The sequence below is a fragment of the Cricetulus griseus genome (genome assembly GCF_003668045.3).
Source record: "Cricetulus griseus strain 17A/GY chromosome 1 unlocalized genomic scaffold, alternate assembly CriGri-PICRH-1.0 chr1_0, whole genome shotgun sequence".
Lineage (NCBI taxonomy): Eukaryota > Metazoa > Chordata > Mammalia > Rodentia > Cricetidae > Cricetulus > Cricetulus griseus.
This window is the reverse complement of record NW_023276806.1, coordinates 48,845,344-48,859,835: the sequence shown is the minus strand read 5'-3', so window position 1 is coordinate 48,859,835 and position 14,492 is coordinate 48,845,344. Positions and strand designations below refer to the sequence as shown.

General features: G+C 41.1%; 1 protein-coding gene across 1 annotated transcript in view; it reads left to right on the top strand.

The window, feature by feature from the left end:
* Psma5 (proteasome 20S subunit alpha 5) overlaps positions 1 to 14,492 on the top strand; it is a 28,692-nt gene that overhangs the window by 3,788 nt on the left and 10,412 nt on the right. Inside the window, exons 3-7 of the mRNA XM_027395490.2 lie at positions 8,237 to 8,363; positions 11,606 to 11,673; positions 12,983 to 13,090; positions 13,229 to 13,287; positions 14,081 to 14,183. Of these exons, the coding sequence (XP_027251291.1) occupies positions 8,237 to 8,363; positions 11,606 to 11,673; positions 12,983 to 13,090; positions 13,229 to 13,287; positions 14,081 to 14,183 (465 nt within the window). The remainder of the gene's footprint in view (positions 1 to 8,236; positions 8,364 to 11,605; positions 11,674 to 12,982; positions 13,091 to 13,228; positions 13,288 to 14,080; positions 14,184 to 14,492) is intronic.

Here is a 14,492-nt window from a genome sequence, read left to right as displayed (position 1 = left end):
GGAGTGTAGAAGTCCAGAGTTAGCTCATATGTGCTTATATGTGTATATGAGCAGGCATGTCCTGGCCAAAGGTTGACAGTGGATGTCCTTGGTTGCTCTCTACCTTATTTTTTGATACAGGGTCTCTCACTAAACCTGGAACTTTCTGATTTGGCTAGACTAGCTAGACAGACAACCTTAGGTTTTCTGTCTCTACCTTCCCAGTGCTAAGATTACAGGGGTATGTTCCTACACTGGTTCTGGGACTCAAACCCAGGTCTTTGTGCTTGAGTGGCAAGCACTTTGCCAACTAAGTCATCTATCTCTTCAGGCCTTGTTTTATATTTTGTTTTCTTGAACAAAGCACAGAACTGATCACCTGCAGTTTTGTTGGTAAAATTGTAAATTTGTAGTAGATAGTGGAGACTAAAAGGACGTGTGTACTGTAATCTATAAAACAAAATCAAATGCAAAAGGGCTGAGAATATAGCTTACTTGGTAGAGTGCTTGCAAGACTACCTCTACCTGAAGTTAGAACTATATATATGTTGGATTATGAATAATTTAAATAGTTTTTCATTTGGTAGATAGTTAAGAAGAAGCCTGACAGAAAACCAGGGTTGTGAGAAGCGTGTATATTTGCAATCTTTGGATGAAGTATTGGAAAGGAATGCTTAGAAGAAACAAAGAAAAAGATGTCCGGGTCCCAAACTAGAAATTTTGATTTTGGTTTCTGGGGTCAGTAGGTCCAATTACTCTTGACAAGAACTGGGAACCATGTTAGTAGTTTATCTCTCTCTCTCTCTCTCTCTCTCTTTTTTTTAAATACTGTTTTTTTTTCTTTTTATTATTTTATTTTAGAGGCACTCATATTTACATATCCATTCCCATCATTCCCTCACCCTCCCATCCTCCCATGTTCCCCCAACCTCCCCCAACCCATCCCCCAACTCCTCCCCAGGGATAGTGAGGCCCTCCACTGGGAACCTTCAAAGTCCATCATATCATTTGGGGGAGGGTCTAGGCCCTCCTTGCTGTATCTGGGCTACAATGGTATCCCTCTTTAGGGAATGGGCTCCCAAAGTCCATTTGTGCTCTAGGGATAAAGACTGCCTCCACTATCTTGGCCTCCTAGCTGGCAGCCACATTCAGAGAGCTTGGTTCGTTCCAGTGCTGTTTCTGCAGTTTATGACTAGGATCTCCATGCTCTCAGTAGGCTAGGTCAACTGTTTCTGAGGGTTTCTCCAGCACCTTCTTGGCTCCTTTGCTCAACCCTCTCCACAACTGGATTCCAGGAGTATGGTTCAGTGCTTAGCTGTGGGTGCCTCTTTCTGCTTCGAACAGCTACTGGATGAAGGCTCTGGTTCCTGGGTCGGTCAGCGGAAAGGGATGGAAGAGTGGGGTGCAACCAGATTCAGGGAGCAGGGAGCTCCTCAGTAGTTTATCTCTCAACCACATGCTGTGTCATCTGTCTGTCTCCAAACAGTGTCTGTCTAGTCACTTCTGTTTATATGGTTCTAGCGACATAATACTTTCTCACAAAACTGCTCATTACTGGAAAAAGTGCTTGCCTCCAAGTCCCACCACCTGATTTCAATCCCCAGGTTGCACATGGTAGGTATAAGGGAGGAACTGAGTCCCTCAAGTTGTCCTTTGACTTCTATGGTTCCCTAGCACACATATGTATTTACACACAAACATAGAGAAATAAAAAACATGTTTTAAGAATAGCTCATTTTGTTGGAAACGGTTCATGATGGGGAAACTATTAACTCAGAAGTTCAGCCTTCTGGAGTTTCCTTCCAGCGGACCTAGTTTACTCTTGAACCACATAGGTCATTTACAGCTGTCCCATGGAATAACTCCCCATATGGCTTAAGAGAACTGTTGTGTCGGAGGGTGCTGTGGGAAAGTAGTTGTGTAAGAATCTGGAAAGGCAGGAAAGAGTCTGGCTAATTGAAGTCTTAGAAGTGACAGTGGAAATATTGTAGATAAAGAAATAGAAATCACCTGTAAGTGCTTCTCTTTGTGATTATCCTTGCTCTGTATTTATTGAAAACTCATTACTATGAAGTGCTAAACCGTCAGATTTCAAGCTGTAGTATTAAGACAACAGTTCTGCTTAAAGCAAGAGATCTCCAGGGCTAGTAAGCTTTATATTATCTATTGATAATGGGTTAGTATTTGATCCCTGTAATCTTAGTTGGGGCTAGATAGTAATGTAGCCCTTAATAGTAAGACATAACCATTATGAAAATTCAAGTGCTTTGGAGTTTAAATAACCTGCCTGTTGCTTTGGTGTCTTGTGAGAAGCTGATGAATAGGCAACTTGGTTACTGTAAGGCTTGGACAGCATGAAAAGACCTAGAGAATGGGGTATGAGGACAGCTCACTCAGGATGTTTGCCATGTGAACACGAGGACCTGAGTCTGGATCCACAGCATCCACGTACATAGTGTGTGTCTGTGATCCCAGCACTGGGGAGGCAGAGACAGGTGATCCCCAGAGTCTGCTGGCAGCTGTCCTAGCTGAATCAGTGAGGTACAAGTTCAGTGAGTGACCCTGTCTTAAAAAATGAGCAGGAAAACAATGGAAGAAGATACTCCAGCATTGACCTGTCACCTCCACATGCAGATCCTTATGTGTATACACACCCTTTGCACATGCACATCTAGAGAATGACTAAAAATTCTGGCTAGAAACGATCATTCGAGGGTTCTTTATAAATGATGCAGGTGAGACATAACCGGCAGTGGTAAAGAATGTACCTTTGGAATAGGTTTCTCTGTTCAGATGTGCCCTGTCTTCCTACTTTCCTCAGTCTACAAAGGTGGCTAAGAGGGGAAATTAGGCTGAATTAGAGTATAAAGATACATTGGAGAGTGTAAGTTAAAAAACCGTGAATTTTGATTGTGTGTGTGTGTGTGTGTGTGTGTGTGTGTGTGTGTGTGTGTGTGTGTGTGTGTTTACACATGTATATACCATCTGGCATGTATAAAGTTAGAGGACAACTTCTGGGAGTTAGTTTTCCTTTCACTATGAGATTCAGGAATTGAACTCAGGTCAGGCTTGTGTGGTAGGGTCTTTTACTTCTGAGTCATCCTGTGGGCCCTTGATATATTTTATAAAATAACCTGTCTCAGGAATATTGGCCTCATTATTATTATTATTATAAAATTGGGATCCTAATTGAGTAGTCTGACAATGTGTTTTTGTGCTGTGAAAGCAGGTTTTCTACATGATTAAACTGAACAGCTTTACTCTGTGGGACCTTCTGGTGTGGGCCACTACCCCATTAGATGCCAGGAGCATTTACCCACCAAATGCTGTAGACTTTGTTGAATATTGGTGGTAAGAGAGCCCCCATTTGAGAGTTGCTTTACTAGAAAAAATTAAAAGTAGATGTGAATTTGGTTCTGTCTTGTGCAGTTGAGGATTCCAGATCCTCAATAAACAATTAGAAATGGGTAGCTGTGGATATGGTGCAGTGGTGGAGTGCTTGCCTAGCAAATGAGAAGCCTGAGGTTCAATCTGTGCCCAAATTTAAAAGTTATGACAATTAGGGACATGTAAGTCTTAAATTTAATTTTCTGGGCAATGGTTTCATATTTATTATTGTTATTATTTTAATTTTTAGGACATGCACCTATGTAGTTTTAGAGTCAAAGATAAGATGGCTCTATAAATTATGTAATAAAAGCAGCAGTCCTCTTAGGAGTGTACCATCTATTTTCAATTTCCCAGAGGCAGCACTTTTAAACTCTTTTTTCCTAAAGATTAAGTGTGTGTGTGTGTGTGTGTGTGTGTGTGTGTGTGTGTGTGTGTGTGAGAGAGAGAGAGAGAGAGAGAGAGAGAGAGAGAGAGAGAGAGAGAGAGAGAGAGAGAGAGAGAGTTTTTACTTCTGTGTATTTGCACCATGTGTTTACAGTGCCTTTAGAGGCTAGAAGAGGATGCCAGACCCTTGGAATTGTAAGTCTAGATGGTTATGAACCATCCATCCTGAGGGTGCTGCCAACTGAATCCAAGTCCTCTTTAAGAGCAGCAGCTACTTTTAACTGCTGAGCCATCTCCAGAGCCCCACTTCAATTCTTTTATTTGATAATGTTCTTGCCATTCACTGTATATTTAGAACACAGGCCTTAGGCATTATCTACACAGTTTTCATTATTGAAGATAGATTTCTGCCATTTTTCTGCATATCTGTTCTCTGCCCACCCACAGTTGTCTAGAGGGTTGGGAATAGTGAGTGCAACACTGGCAATATATATCTTACACATAACTATTTTTGTAAAATTAATCAACAGTTGTGTTAGTAGAACTGTTCAGAATGGCTGAGCCATTTTGTGTTCTGTGATTATTTTTTTCATTTCCATATGCCTTTACCCTCTGCCTCCTCAGATAAGGTTTTATGTATCCCAGGCTATCCTCACATTCAGTGCCTCTCAAACTTCTGATCCTCCTGTCTTTAACTCCTGGGTGCTAGGATTGTAGACATGGGCCACCAGATCTGTTTTATGTGGTGTTAGAATGCATGGTAGGCAACATTCTCAACTGAGCTATATCCTCAACTTTTCTTTTGAGACAGGCTTTTACTCTGTAGCCCAGGCTGCCTGGACCTGGTATCTCCCTGCTTCTACCTTCTCCAACAACTAGAATAAGAGGTGAGGACCACCAAACCTGATTTGAACCAACCTTCCTTCCTTCCTTCCTAGTAATTTTTACATACAATAATATTGGTGTTTTGACTGCATGTATGTCTGTGTGAGGGTTCCAGATCCTCCAGACAGTTCTGGAGACAGTTACAGATAGTTGTGAGCTGCCATGTGAGTACTGGGAATTGAACCTGGGTCCCCTGGTGTTCTTAACCTCTGAGCCATCTCTCTAGCCCCCCCCCAAACATTTTTCTTTCTTAAATGGAATAGAGCAGTAGCTATCAGAATGCCTTGTCCATAGTATTGAACTATGATTTTTTTCTTTTTCATAAAGCATTTTTTTTCTGTTTGATAAGATTATGGTAGTTTTGTGTGAGGGTTATGGTTTATATATTCTTAGTGTGAATTTTTTTCCAGATTGTAAAAACTACTGCTGTAAAGAAAAGTGAATAGGGTGTTTTTGGCCTTTGAGGTCCAAATAGGGAAATAGCCTGAAATTCTTAATATTGAGTCCATATATTTTTGTTTATTTGCTTGCTTTTCAGCATTAATACTCTGCCCTTTGACTATGCTTAGAGTCCCTTGATCCAAAGACTTTTAGCTTTTCCATACAGTAAACCTAGGGCCTTCTCCATGAACAGTGGGTGAAGAAGCCATTTAGCTTTTTAAAATGGAGAAGGTAGTTTCTTTTTTCATTTCTGGCAGTTCTGGGGAGTGGACTCATGGTCTAGGGTATGTATTACACCATTAATCAATAGGCTCAGTTCCCTTTTAGTTTAAGACAGAATCTAGCTGATCATGGTCGTGCATGCCTTTAATCCCTGCAATCAGGAGACAGGGGCAGATAGAGCTCTGAGTTCGAGGCCTACCTGGTCTACAGAGATCATCCCAGGACAGCCAGAGCTACACAGAGAAACTCTGTCTCAAAAAAACAAAAAAACAGAATCCCACTAAATTGTACAAGCTGGCCTTGGATTTATTATGTAGCTTAGGCAAACCTTGAACTTTTGGGCCTCCTTATTTATCTTTCCTAGTAGTTGGGACTATAGGCATGAACCACCAAATTTAACTGAAGTCTGCTTAAAGCAGACACTAAATTGTTTTACATCTTTTGACTTTCCCTATTTGTTCACATGCAGAGGTACTGGGCACCAACATCTTCTTCCCAGAAGTACCCATGATAAAAATCAGGTTAATTATCACTTTCTTTTAAGCTTTAGAATTTTATTACTGTTTTTCCCAGTCTCTCTTCCATTCTCTTTGTTCTAGTGGACTTATGTCTGTTTGTTTTAAAGGTTCTTTATTATATTCACAGATTTGAGGAAAAAGTAGAGCTTATATATGTGTTCAGTCTGCATTCTTAGTAAGAAGTTGCATAAGAGTTTTTGGCAGTCTGCTATAGTTTCACAGGTATCCTTTGTTTAAAAAAGATGGGGGTTGATAATGAAAGACTTAGGCAGGGGAAACATGATTTTGAGGCAAGCCTGGACAACCCTATCTCAAGACCAAAACCAATAGATCAAAATGAAATAAGAAGCTGGTATACATATACTTCTAAGTAAAGCATATATATAAAGTTTTATGCATTTGAGAGAGATATATATGTATGAGACATGACATACTTATTAGTAATGATTGTCAACTTAGTAGGATCTAGAACAGTGAAGAGGCAAGCCTCTGGGTTTCCATAAGAAGTTGATTGTGGTGGGAAGGCCTGCCCTAAATGAGGGTGTCGGTAGTCTGTAGGCTTTGGTCTTACACTTGGTAAAGAGAGAGCTGGCTGAGCACTAGCATTCCTTACTCTCCCTCCTGGTGGTGTATGCAATGTGACCAGCAGCCTCCTGTTCCCATAACCATGCCTTCCCCACTGCTGTGGACTGTATCCACTCCATCTGTAAGCCAAAACAAACCCTTTCTCCTTTAAGTTGTGCCACAGTGGATGTTTTGTGAGAAACATTTTGATAACATTTAGCCTAGAGACTTGTTTCACGCCTTTAATCCCAGTAATCGGGAGACAGAGGCTGTCAGATCTCTGTGAGTTCGAGGCCAGCCTGGTCTACAGAGCCAGTTCCAGGACAGCCAGAGCTGTTACATAGAGAAACCCTGTCTCCAAAAACAAACAAACAAAAAGACATGTTAAATGTGCTCTGTGTGTGGATTCATGGAGGAGCTGGAGAGTTGACTCAGTGGTTAAGAGCTCTTGCTCTCCCAGAGTTCAGTTCCCAGTATTCATGTTGGGTGGTTTACGGGGCCTGTAATTCTAGGCCTTGGGAATCTGATACCGTTTTATGGCCTCTGCAGGCATCCTCACACAGTGCACATACACACAGAGGAACACATAAATAAAAACAAATTAAAAATTTTCTTAAAAGATCCATGGAATTCTGTGGGTCTTTTTACAATAACAGAATTAATCAAGTCTGATGCTCACAGTTGGCAGGTCATTGTTTTATAGAACTAAGTAGATAAGAGTGGGATTCCAGGGCATAAGGGTCCTACAAGGCTTTATAAGTAGTGAGTACATTTGGAGAGGCAGAAGCAAAACTATATTCTGCCAGAGACAGCAACTAGTGTTGCTGATAATATACCTTGAACAGTTGGGTTGAGCTATACTTAAGGGGGTTTGCCAACTAATAGTGAGTGGTAAAGTTGGAGGTGAAAGATTATGATTATGTGAAGCATATTTGCTTTTTTAACTTATAGGCAATACAGAGAGTATCAGTTCTTGAGAGAAATATGGCAAAAATAGCATTTTTAAAAAATCAGTGTACCAATAAAAGAGACATTCAGAGCAAGAGACTAAAGTTGAGACAAAAATGCAGAGTGTAGCTCATGCCTTGGGAGGCAGAGGCAAGCCTGGTCTATATAACAATTTTCAACCTGCCTAGAGCTTCATGATGAGGCCCTGTCTCAAAGAGGTGTGTGTTGGGGTGGGGGGAGAAACAATGTAACAGGAACAACACTTATTTATTATGGAGTAGGCACCATTTTCTTGATGTAGGTATTATGGTTGTCTTCATTTTGCAGACAGAAAATTGGAACACATGGTGATGAGGTGTGTGGGGGTGACTGGAGTGGTGACATGGAGATGAATTGACTATATAATGGACTGCTAGTGACTTTGGATTAAGTTAGTATTTTACGGTGCTAGTGAGGATGGTTCTCCTTTCTCTTCCCATCCTTTTTCCTCTTTTCCAGGAATGACATGGGTTTGGGGAGCATGACCTATTGAACAAACCAATATGGATAGCAAAAGTAAAAGCCACAATTCCAGGACAACCCCCCCCCAAAAAAAAAAAAAAAAAAAAAAAAACAAAAAACTTTTAGGACACCAGCCCTGAACCCAGAGCCTTGATCATTCAAGATAAACACTCTGCCATTCAGCATCCCTTGTCCCCCCCAAATCCCAGACTTCCTCTTCAAAGCACAGAATTCTATAAATGCCTTTGCTATTCACGGGACAATATAGTGTTTATTAGGTGCTCTCTTCTCCCTGTGTCCTCAGTATAGATAATTGAGCTTCTGCTTATGAAGGTGTGCAGGGATTTCTTTGAGCTGTACAGTATAACTACAGCATGGTTTTTCTTGGTTTCGTTTTGTCTTAGCTTGGTTCTACGGCCATTGGCATCCAGACATCAGAGGGTGTATGTCTAGCTGTGGAGAAGAGAATTACCTCCCCACTAATGGAGCCTAGCAGCATTGAGAAAATTGTAGAGATTGATGCTCATATAGGTAAGTAATAAGTGGAAGCTATTATAGGATCTGGCGTGGGTTAATTAATCTCCTATGATCCAAGGGAGTTTCACACAGTAAATGGCTTATCTTTTGATTTACTATTATTTTCAAGGCAGGAGACTAGTGTACATAAATTTAGGTAGTAGAGAGCAGTCTCAGGACTCGTGAGACTACTAGTGCCTAGTGCCAGAAATTCTTTTCATCTTCAAATTCGCTGTATTTCGCTTCTTGCAATGCTTGGAATTGAACCCAGACACTCTCAAATGCTAGGCATTCTACCACTGAACTATAACCCAACCTTTGGTAAATATGATATTTAAATACACAAAGATTGGGTTTTAGGCTAGTTCCTGTGATGGTCATGTTACCTGGAGCCGCGATAGTGTGGAATATTGTAATGTCCGCAGAGAAACAGTAATTCTCAAAGATCTTTGGAGTGTTTAAGGTTCAAGTGTTAAAAGAATCATATAAACTTTGACCAGATCAATCCTACTCCTGTGTGCTTGACTTAACTGTTTTCCTCCTGGCCCCCCCTTATTCCCTTTCTCTGGTCTTTAGCATAATTTTCTTGCTTTGGCTCTTGACAATTTAGCATTAAATTGGAGGCTGGAGAGATGGCTTAGAGGTTAAGAGACTGGCTGCTCTTCCAGAGGTTCTGAGTTCAGTTCCCAGCAACTACATGGTGCCTCACAGTTATTCATTATGAGATCTGGTGCCCTCTTCTGGTGTGCAGATATACATGGAAGCAGAATGTTGTATACATAATAAATAATAAAATCTTAAAAAAATATGTATACTTTTACATCTTACTGCTTTGTGTTGTAGTTGGATATCCAAATTTGCTTATCTTATTTACTCAATCCAATTAATATAACATTTGCAAAATAGTTAATTGCTTGAAGGCCATAAGAACTAAATGCCATGGTAACTGGGTGTGCAGTATTCTCTTTCATAGCTAGAGAAGCAGATTTTACAATTGGAACATTATGTTTGCTGTATCTCAGGTCAGCTGTCTTTTGGAGGTAGGTCAGTGTCACTTCATTCAAAGATAGAAAACATTATGCTAGACTCCATGCTACAGACAGGAAGGAGACATGGTATTTGTCTTCTGGGAACAGGTGGTCTTATTTGTGGTGGTGCACAGTGTGTGCTCAATGAGGATGTAAAGGAGGAAAATGAGTTTTGTCTGGGTTCTGTGGTCATGGGTATTAGTTACTTTTTCTACACTGTGATCAAATATCTGACAACTTAAGAGAAGGAACCTTTCTTTTGGCCTGCTCACAGTTTCAGAAGGTTCACTATCATTGTGGTAAAAGCATTGTGAGCATCTGTGTTCACATTTTAGTAGACCTGGAGTAGAGAAAGAGTTCTGGTGACGGTCCCTGGCTTTCTCCTTTTTTCATTTTATTCTACCTGTGGCCCCAACCCAGCTACCCACCCTCTAAGTGGGTCTTCCCCACTCAGCTAATCCTTTGGAAACACCCCCAGACACACCAAGAGGTATTATTACCTCAGTCTCTCCTATGATTCTAAATCCTGTCAGAAAGTCAAGATCATGGTTGAGCTTGCCTAGCCTAACAGTTTGGACCTGTAATTGCAGCTGCTGGGAGGCTGAGCAGCAAGACTACAGACAGTCAGGGTTTCAGAATGAGTTTAAGGCTAGTCTGGGCAATGTAGAGAAGACTGTGTTATAAAGTGAAACATAAAAACAGGGCTGGAAATGGATATAGCTCAGTGGAGGAACATGTGCTTGTCATGTATAAGGCCTTAGAAAAGCAAAGCTGTCTGTTACAAAGTATCAGGTGTGTAAATATTTTAGCATGGTTGGGAAGTAAACTGTGTGTCAAGAGATGAGTCTAGAGATCTGAGACTAGAAACACCCCCACACACACTCCAATCCTGCTAAAGGGCTTGTACTTCACTTTTGCATTGCCAGGAAGGGATCTAAGCAGTGAGACTCTGCAATCCCAGTAGAATTTTAGAATGTTCTCATGACAGTTTTTGAAGATAGGTTAATGGGGGCTGAGAATTGAGACAGGGGAGTCAATATTAAAGGAATTTTTAAGTGTAGCCAGGCAGTGGTGGTGCACACCTTTAATCCCAGCACTTGGAAGGCAGATGCAGTGGATCTCTTGAGTTCAAGACCAGCCTGGTCTACAGAGTGAGTTCCAGCACAGACAGGGCTACAGAAAACCTGTCTCAAAAAATTAAAATAAATAAATAAATAAATAAATAAATAAATACTGTATGTGTAAAGGTGGCATATATAATTTATGAAGCATTCTACTAACAAAGAATTTTTTAGTAGTACAAATATTGGTCATCTGTCAAATTATGAAATTCTTCAACCAAGGTAGCGGCTAAAAGAGAACTTGTGATCTGATTGGCTGTGAAGGCCAGGGAAGAAGAGGGGTTCCATATGGGAAGTAGATTGAGACAGGGCTATCCAACTAGATGGATTGAGAGTCATTTGACTTTGTAGTTCTAAAGCTTTGGAGAGAAACCCAGCTGAAATTGAGATTGGAATCATGGCAGCTAAGTAGCAATTATAGCAATAATCTTGACACATTGAGCCAACAGGTAACTTTCTCTCTAAAATAACTAGTTGGTTTGTTAGGATAGGGAACTGAAAAGACTTTAGATGTTATCCCAGGGTCTTCTGCTGCAGTCCATAGTGAGATAGTTTCCTTCTCAGGTTTGGTTATAGTGTTTGCTTAGCTCAGAAGGGCATCATGGGGCCCTGCAAGGTGGCTCAATGGGTGAAGGCACTTTCCAAATAAACCTGGTGACTTGAGTTCCATCCCTGGAACTCATGTAAAAGGTGAAAGGAGAGAACTGACTCTACCAGAGTTGTCCTGATCACTACATGTGTACTGGGACAAGGGCACTCATTCTCACACACACTGTACACATACACACAGATAAGCCAGTAATGATGAAAACAGATGCTAAGTGCATCATGCCCTATTAAATTTGCTAAGAGGGTTCTTAGGTTGCAATAGGTGGAAATTCATGTTTGGCTGGCTTACTATCTGGACTTCACTGTCAACATGGTTGGTTTTCTGTGTGTCATCATCATTATACTTATACTTGGTGGTCATCTCTTCCCTTTATTCTGTTGGGTTTATTGCTGTGAGATTGTTGCCATGGTTCCAGGCCAAGATTCTCGGTATTTACCTAGTAGATGAAAAGTTCTAGAAGGTTTTGGCCGATTGGTCACTGTTGCTTTTATATTGCAGGTTGTGCCATGAGTGGGCTAATTGCTGATGCTAAAACTTTAATTGATAAAGCCAGAGTGGAGACACAGGTAAAATCAGCATCTTCTCTGCTTTTTACTGTGATGCATGTGCTCCTTGTTTAATGATAGAGCTACCTGGGTTACATTACAAGTATCTGTGTTACTATTAGACATAGCTCTTGGGAGTGTTGTGGGTCTATTCCCCTGCTACAGCCCTCGGGACTTAGAATTTAGCTCTCCAGCCATTGCAGCTTAAAGCCGGCCCTGGTCAGTAGAGCCTACAGTCTCTAGCTTCTTCCAGTTTACCTTACATAAAGCATGCGCTGTATCCCCTGACTGGCTTTCTGTGGAGTATCATGGCAGGATGTGGTCATAGTAAAAGGCAACTGCCTTTTCTGTCAGGCTTATAAAATTGTTCTTATCTGGTAGGCAATGATTGGCACCAGCTGACATTTTAAGAATGTTGATTTTCTTTTAATAAAACAACAACAAAAAACCCACAAACAAATCCATGGGTTTGACTGTAGTAGGGTAGTTTAAGGAAAAAATAGTTGCAAGGTAGAAGTTTTTGCGATTATTTGCATGCTTGTTCTCCGTAAGAATAATTTAACATAAACTCTTTTTTTTTTTGTTTTTTGAGACAGGGTTTCTCTGTGTAGCTTTGGAGCGAGCCTATCCTGGCACTCGCTCTGGAGACCAGGCTGGCCTCGAACTCACAGAGATCCGCCTGCCTCTGCCTCCCAAGTGCTGGGATTAAAGGCACGTGCCACCAATGCCCAGCTAAAGTAAACTCTTAACAGGATGAGTATTTAAGGAAAATTGACACTTGGTTCCTAGCATTGACTTTGTTATAAGCCTAAACTTGCTGCTTTGTATTTAGATGTTAACCCTCGTTTTCAAGGGTAGCAGCCTCTAGGTCATCTTATTTCCAGAGCTTATCTATATGCACATACATGTGCTCTCTCACTCTGTCCTCTTTCCCCTTCATTTTCCCCTGCTCCCTCTGAGACATGGTCTTTCTGTGAGCAGCTCAAACTGGCCTTGAACTCATGAGCCTCCCGATTGCATAGATCACAGGTGTATGCCATAGCGCCTGGCAGTCTGAGCTGCTCTTCTCTGATGTAGTCCCAATTATTCAGTGACTAGTATTAATCAAGAAGAAGGTGTTGATTTGGGCCAATGATCTGTCTGTAATCCTAGCCCCTGGGAGCCTAAGGTAGGAGGATAGCAAGTTCTAAGTCTGTCTGTGATACATAGTAAGACCTTGTCTCAGAAACAGAGGCATGTGAACCTTTGCTTTCACTTGGTAGAGAGGTGGTGAACTGTTTTGAGTTTCCTTCTTCCCAGGAAGCAGTATCACTCTTTGCCCTTTTTCTAGAACCATTGGTTCACCTACAATGAAACAATGACAGTGGAGAGCGTGACCCAGGCTGTGTCCAATCTGGCTTTGCAATTTGGAGAGGAAGATGCAGATCCAGGTGCCATGGTGAGTTAGTTCTGATGCTTGTGTTGAGCCTGCTTGCTGTTCTGCAGGACTGAGGGAATTTGTCCTCTGCACATATTTTCCCAGACTCTCATTCTCATTATTGGTAGCCTTTTCTAAATTAATTCTTTTTGGTTCTAGTCTCGGCCCTTTGGAGTAGCATTGTTGTTTGGAGGAGTTGATGAGAAAGGACCTCAGCTGTAAGTATCATTTCCTCCCCCCTGCTTTGTGGATGGTGGTGGTCATGGTGGTTATTGTGATTTGCAGTGTGATCTAGTAGTTTAAATCAACTCAGAACTTTACTGAAGAGCTGGAAGGACTAGAGATGGCTCAGTTGGTGCTTGCCTAGTACACACAAAGTTCTGGGTTTCATCCCACTACCACATAAAACCAATGTGGTGGAACACGCCTGTATTCCTGGTGGACACATTTAAGCTTGACCTTGGTACATGGTGAATCCCAGAACAGTCTGAACCAGTCTGTTTTAAAAATAAAAAGTTGCTGGTGGTGCACACCTTTAATCCCCTGTGCTCAAGAGGCAGGAGGATCTCTTGCGCTTGCTATTATTACTATTTCCACCTGATCTTCATTCTCACATTGGTCTATCAAAGATAAGATTGACATAGGCATACATAAATGCTGTGGACATTCCCTGTTAACATCTTAGATGTGCATCATTCTTCTCTCCCAAGACTCTGAGGAAGTTAGTGCTTTTCTTAACATTTTCTTTTTTAAAATAAAATATTTTAATTAGTTTTTTTGGTTAGCACACAAAGCAGGTTTCATTGTGACATTTCCATGTGCACAAAGATGTATATACCATTAGTAAGGACCTTTTAAGCAAACTATTTTCTCAAAACAAAAAGTTGTTAGGAACTATGCTCCGATACTTTAATGGCATGTACTGGCTGCAGGGTGAAACACTTAGACTTCTTTTAGTGAGGCATTTGTAGCATAATATCCTTCCCTCTTAAGCATTGTTGTCCTTTCCAGGTTTCATATGGACCCATCTGGGACCTTTGTACAGTGTGATGCTCGAGCAATTGGCTCTGCTTCAGAGGGTGCCCAGAGCTCCTTGCAAGAAGTTTACCACAAGGTAATCAACCATTCTCACAAAATTCAGCATCATTTTTAAGTCATGTTAAACTTCTGTGTGACTGTAGACCTGATTTTTGACAGTTGTGTCACCTTGGAATCACAACCTAAAAGACATGAAACACTGTTTTTCCTCCAAAATGATCTACTTACTAATCCTTTCCCTCATTTGCAACTGTATTTACCAGTGTAGGTTTGTCTGTTTTTGTACTTTTCATGAGTGAAATTAATACAGCTTGTCATTTTGGTTGTTGTGAGTTTATGCTGGAATTGAATTCCATACTAACATGTTCTACCACTGAGCTGCTTT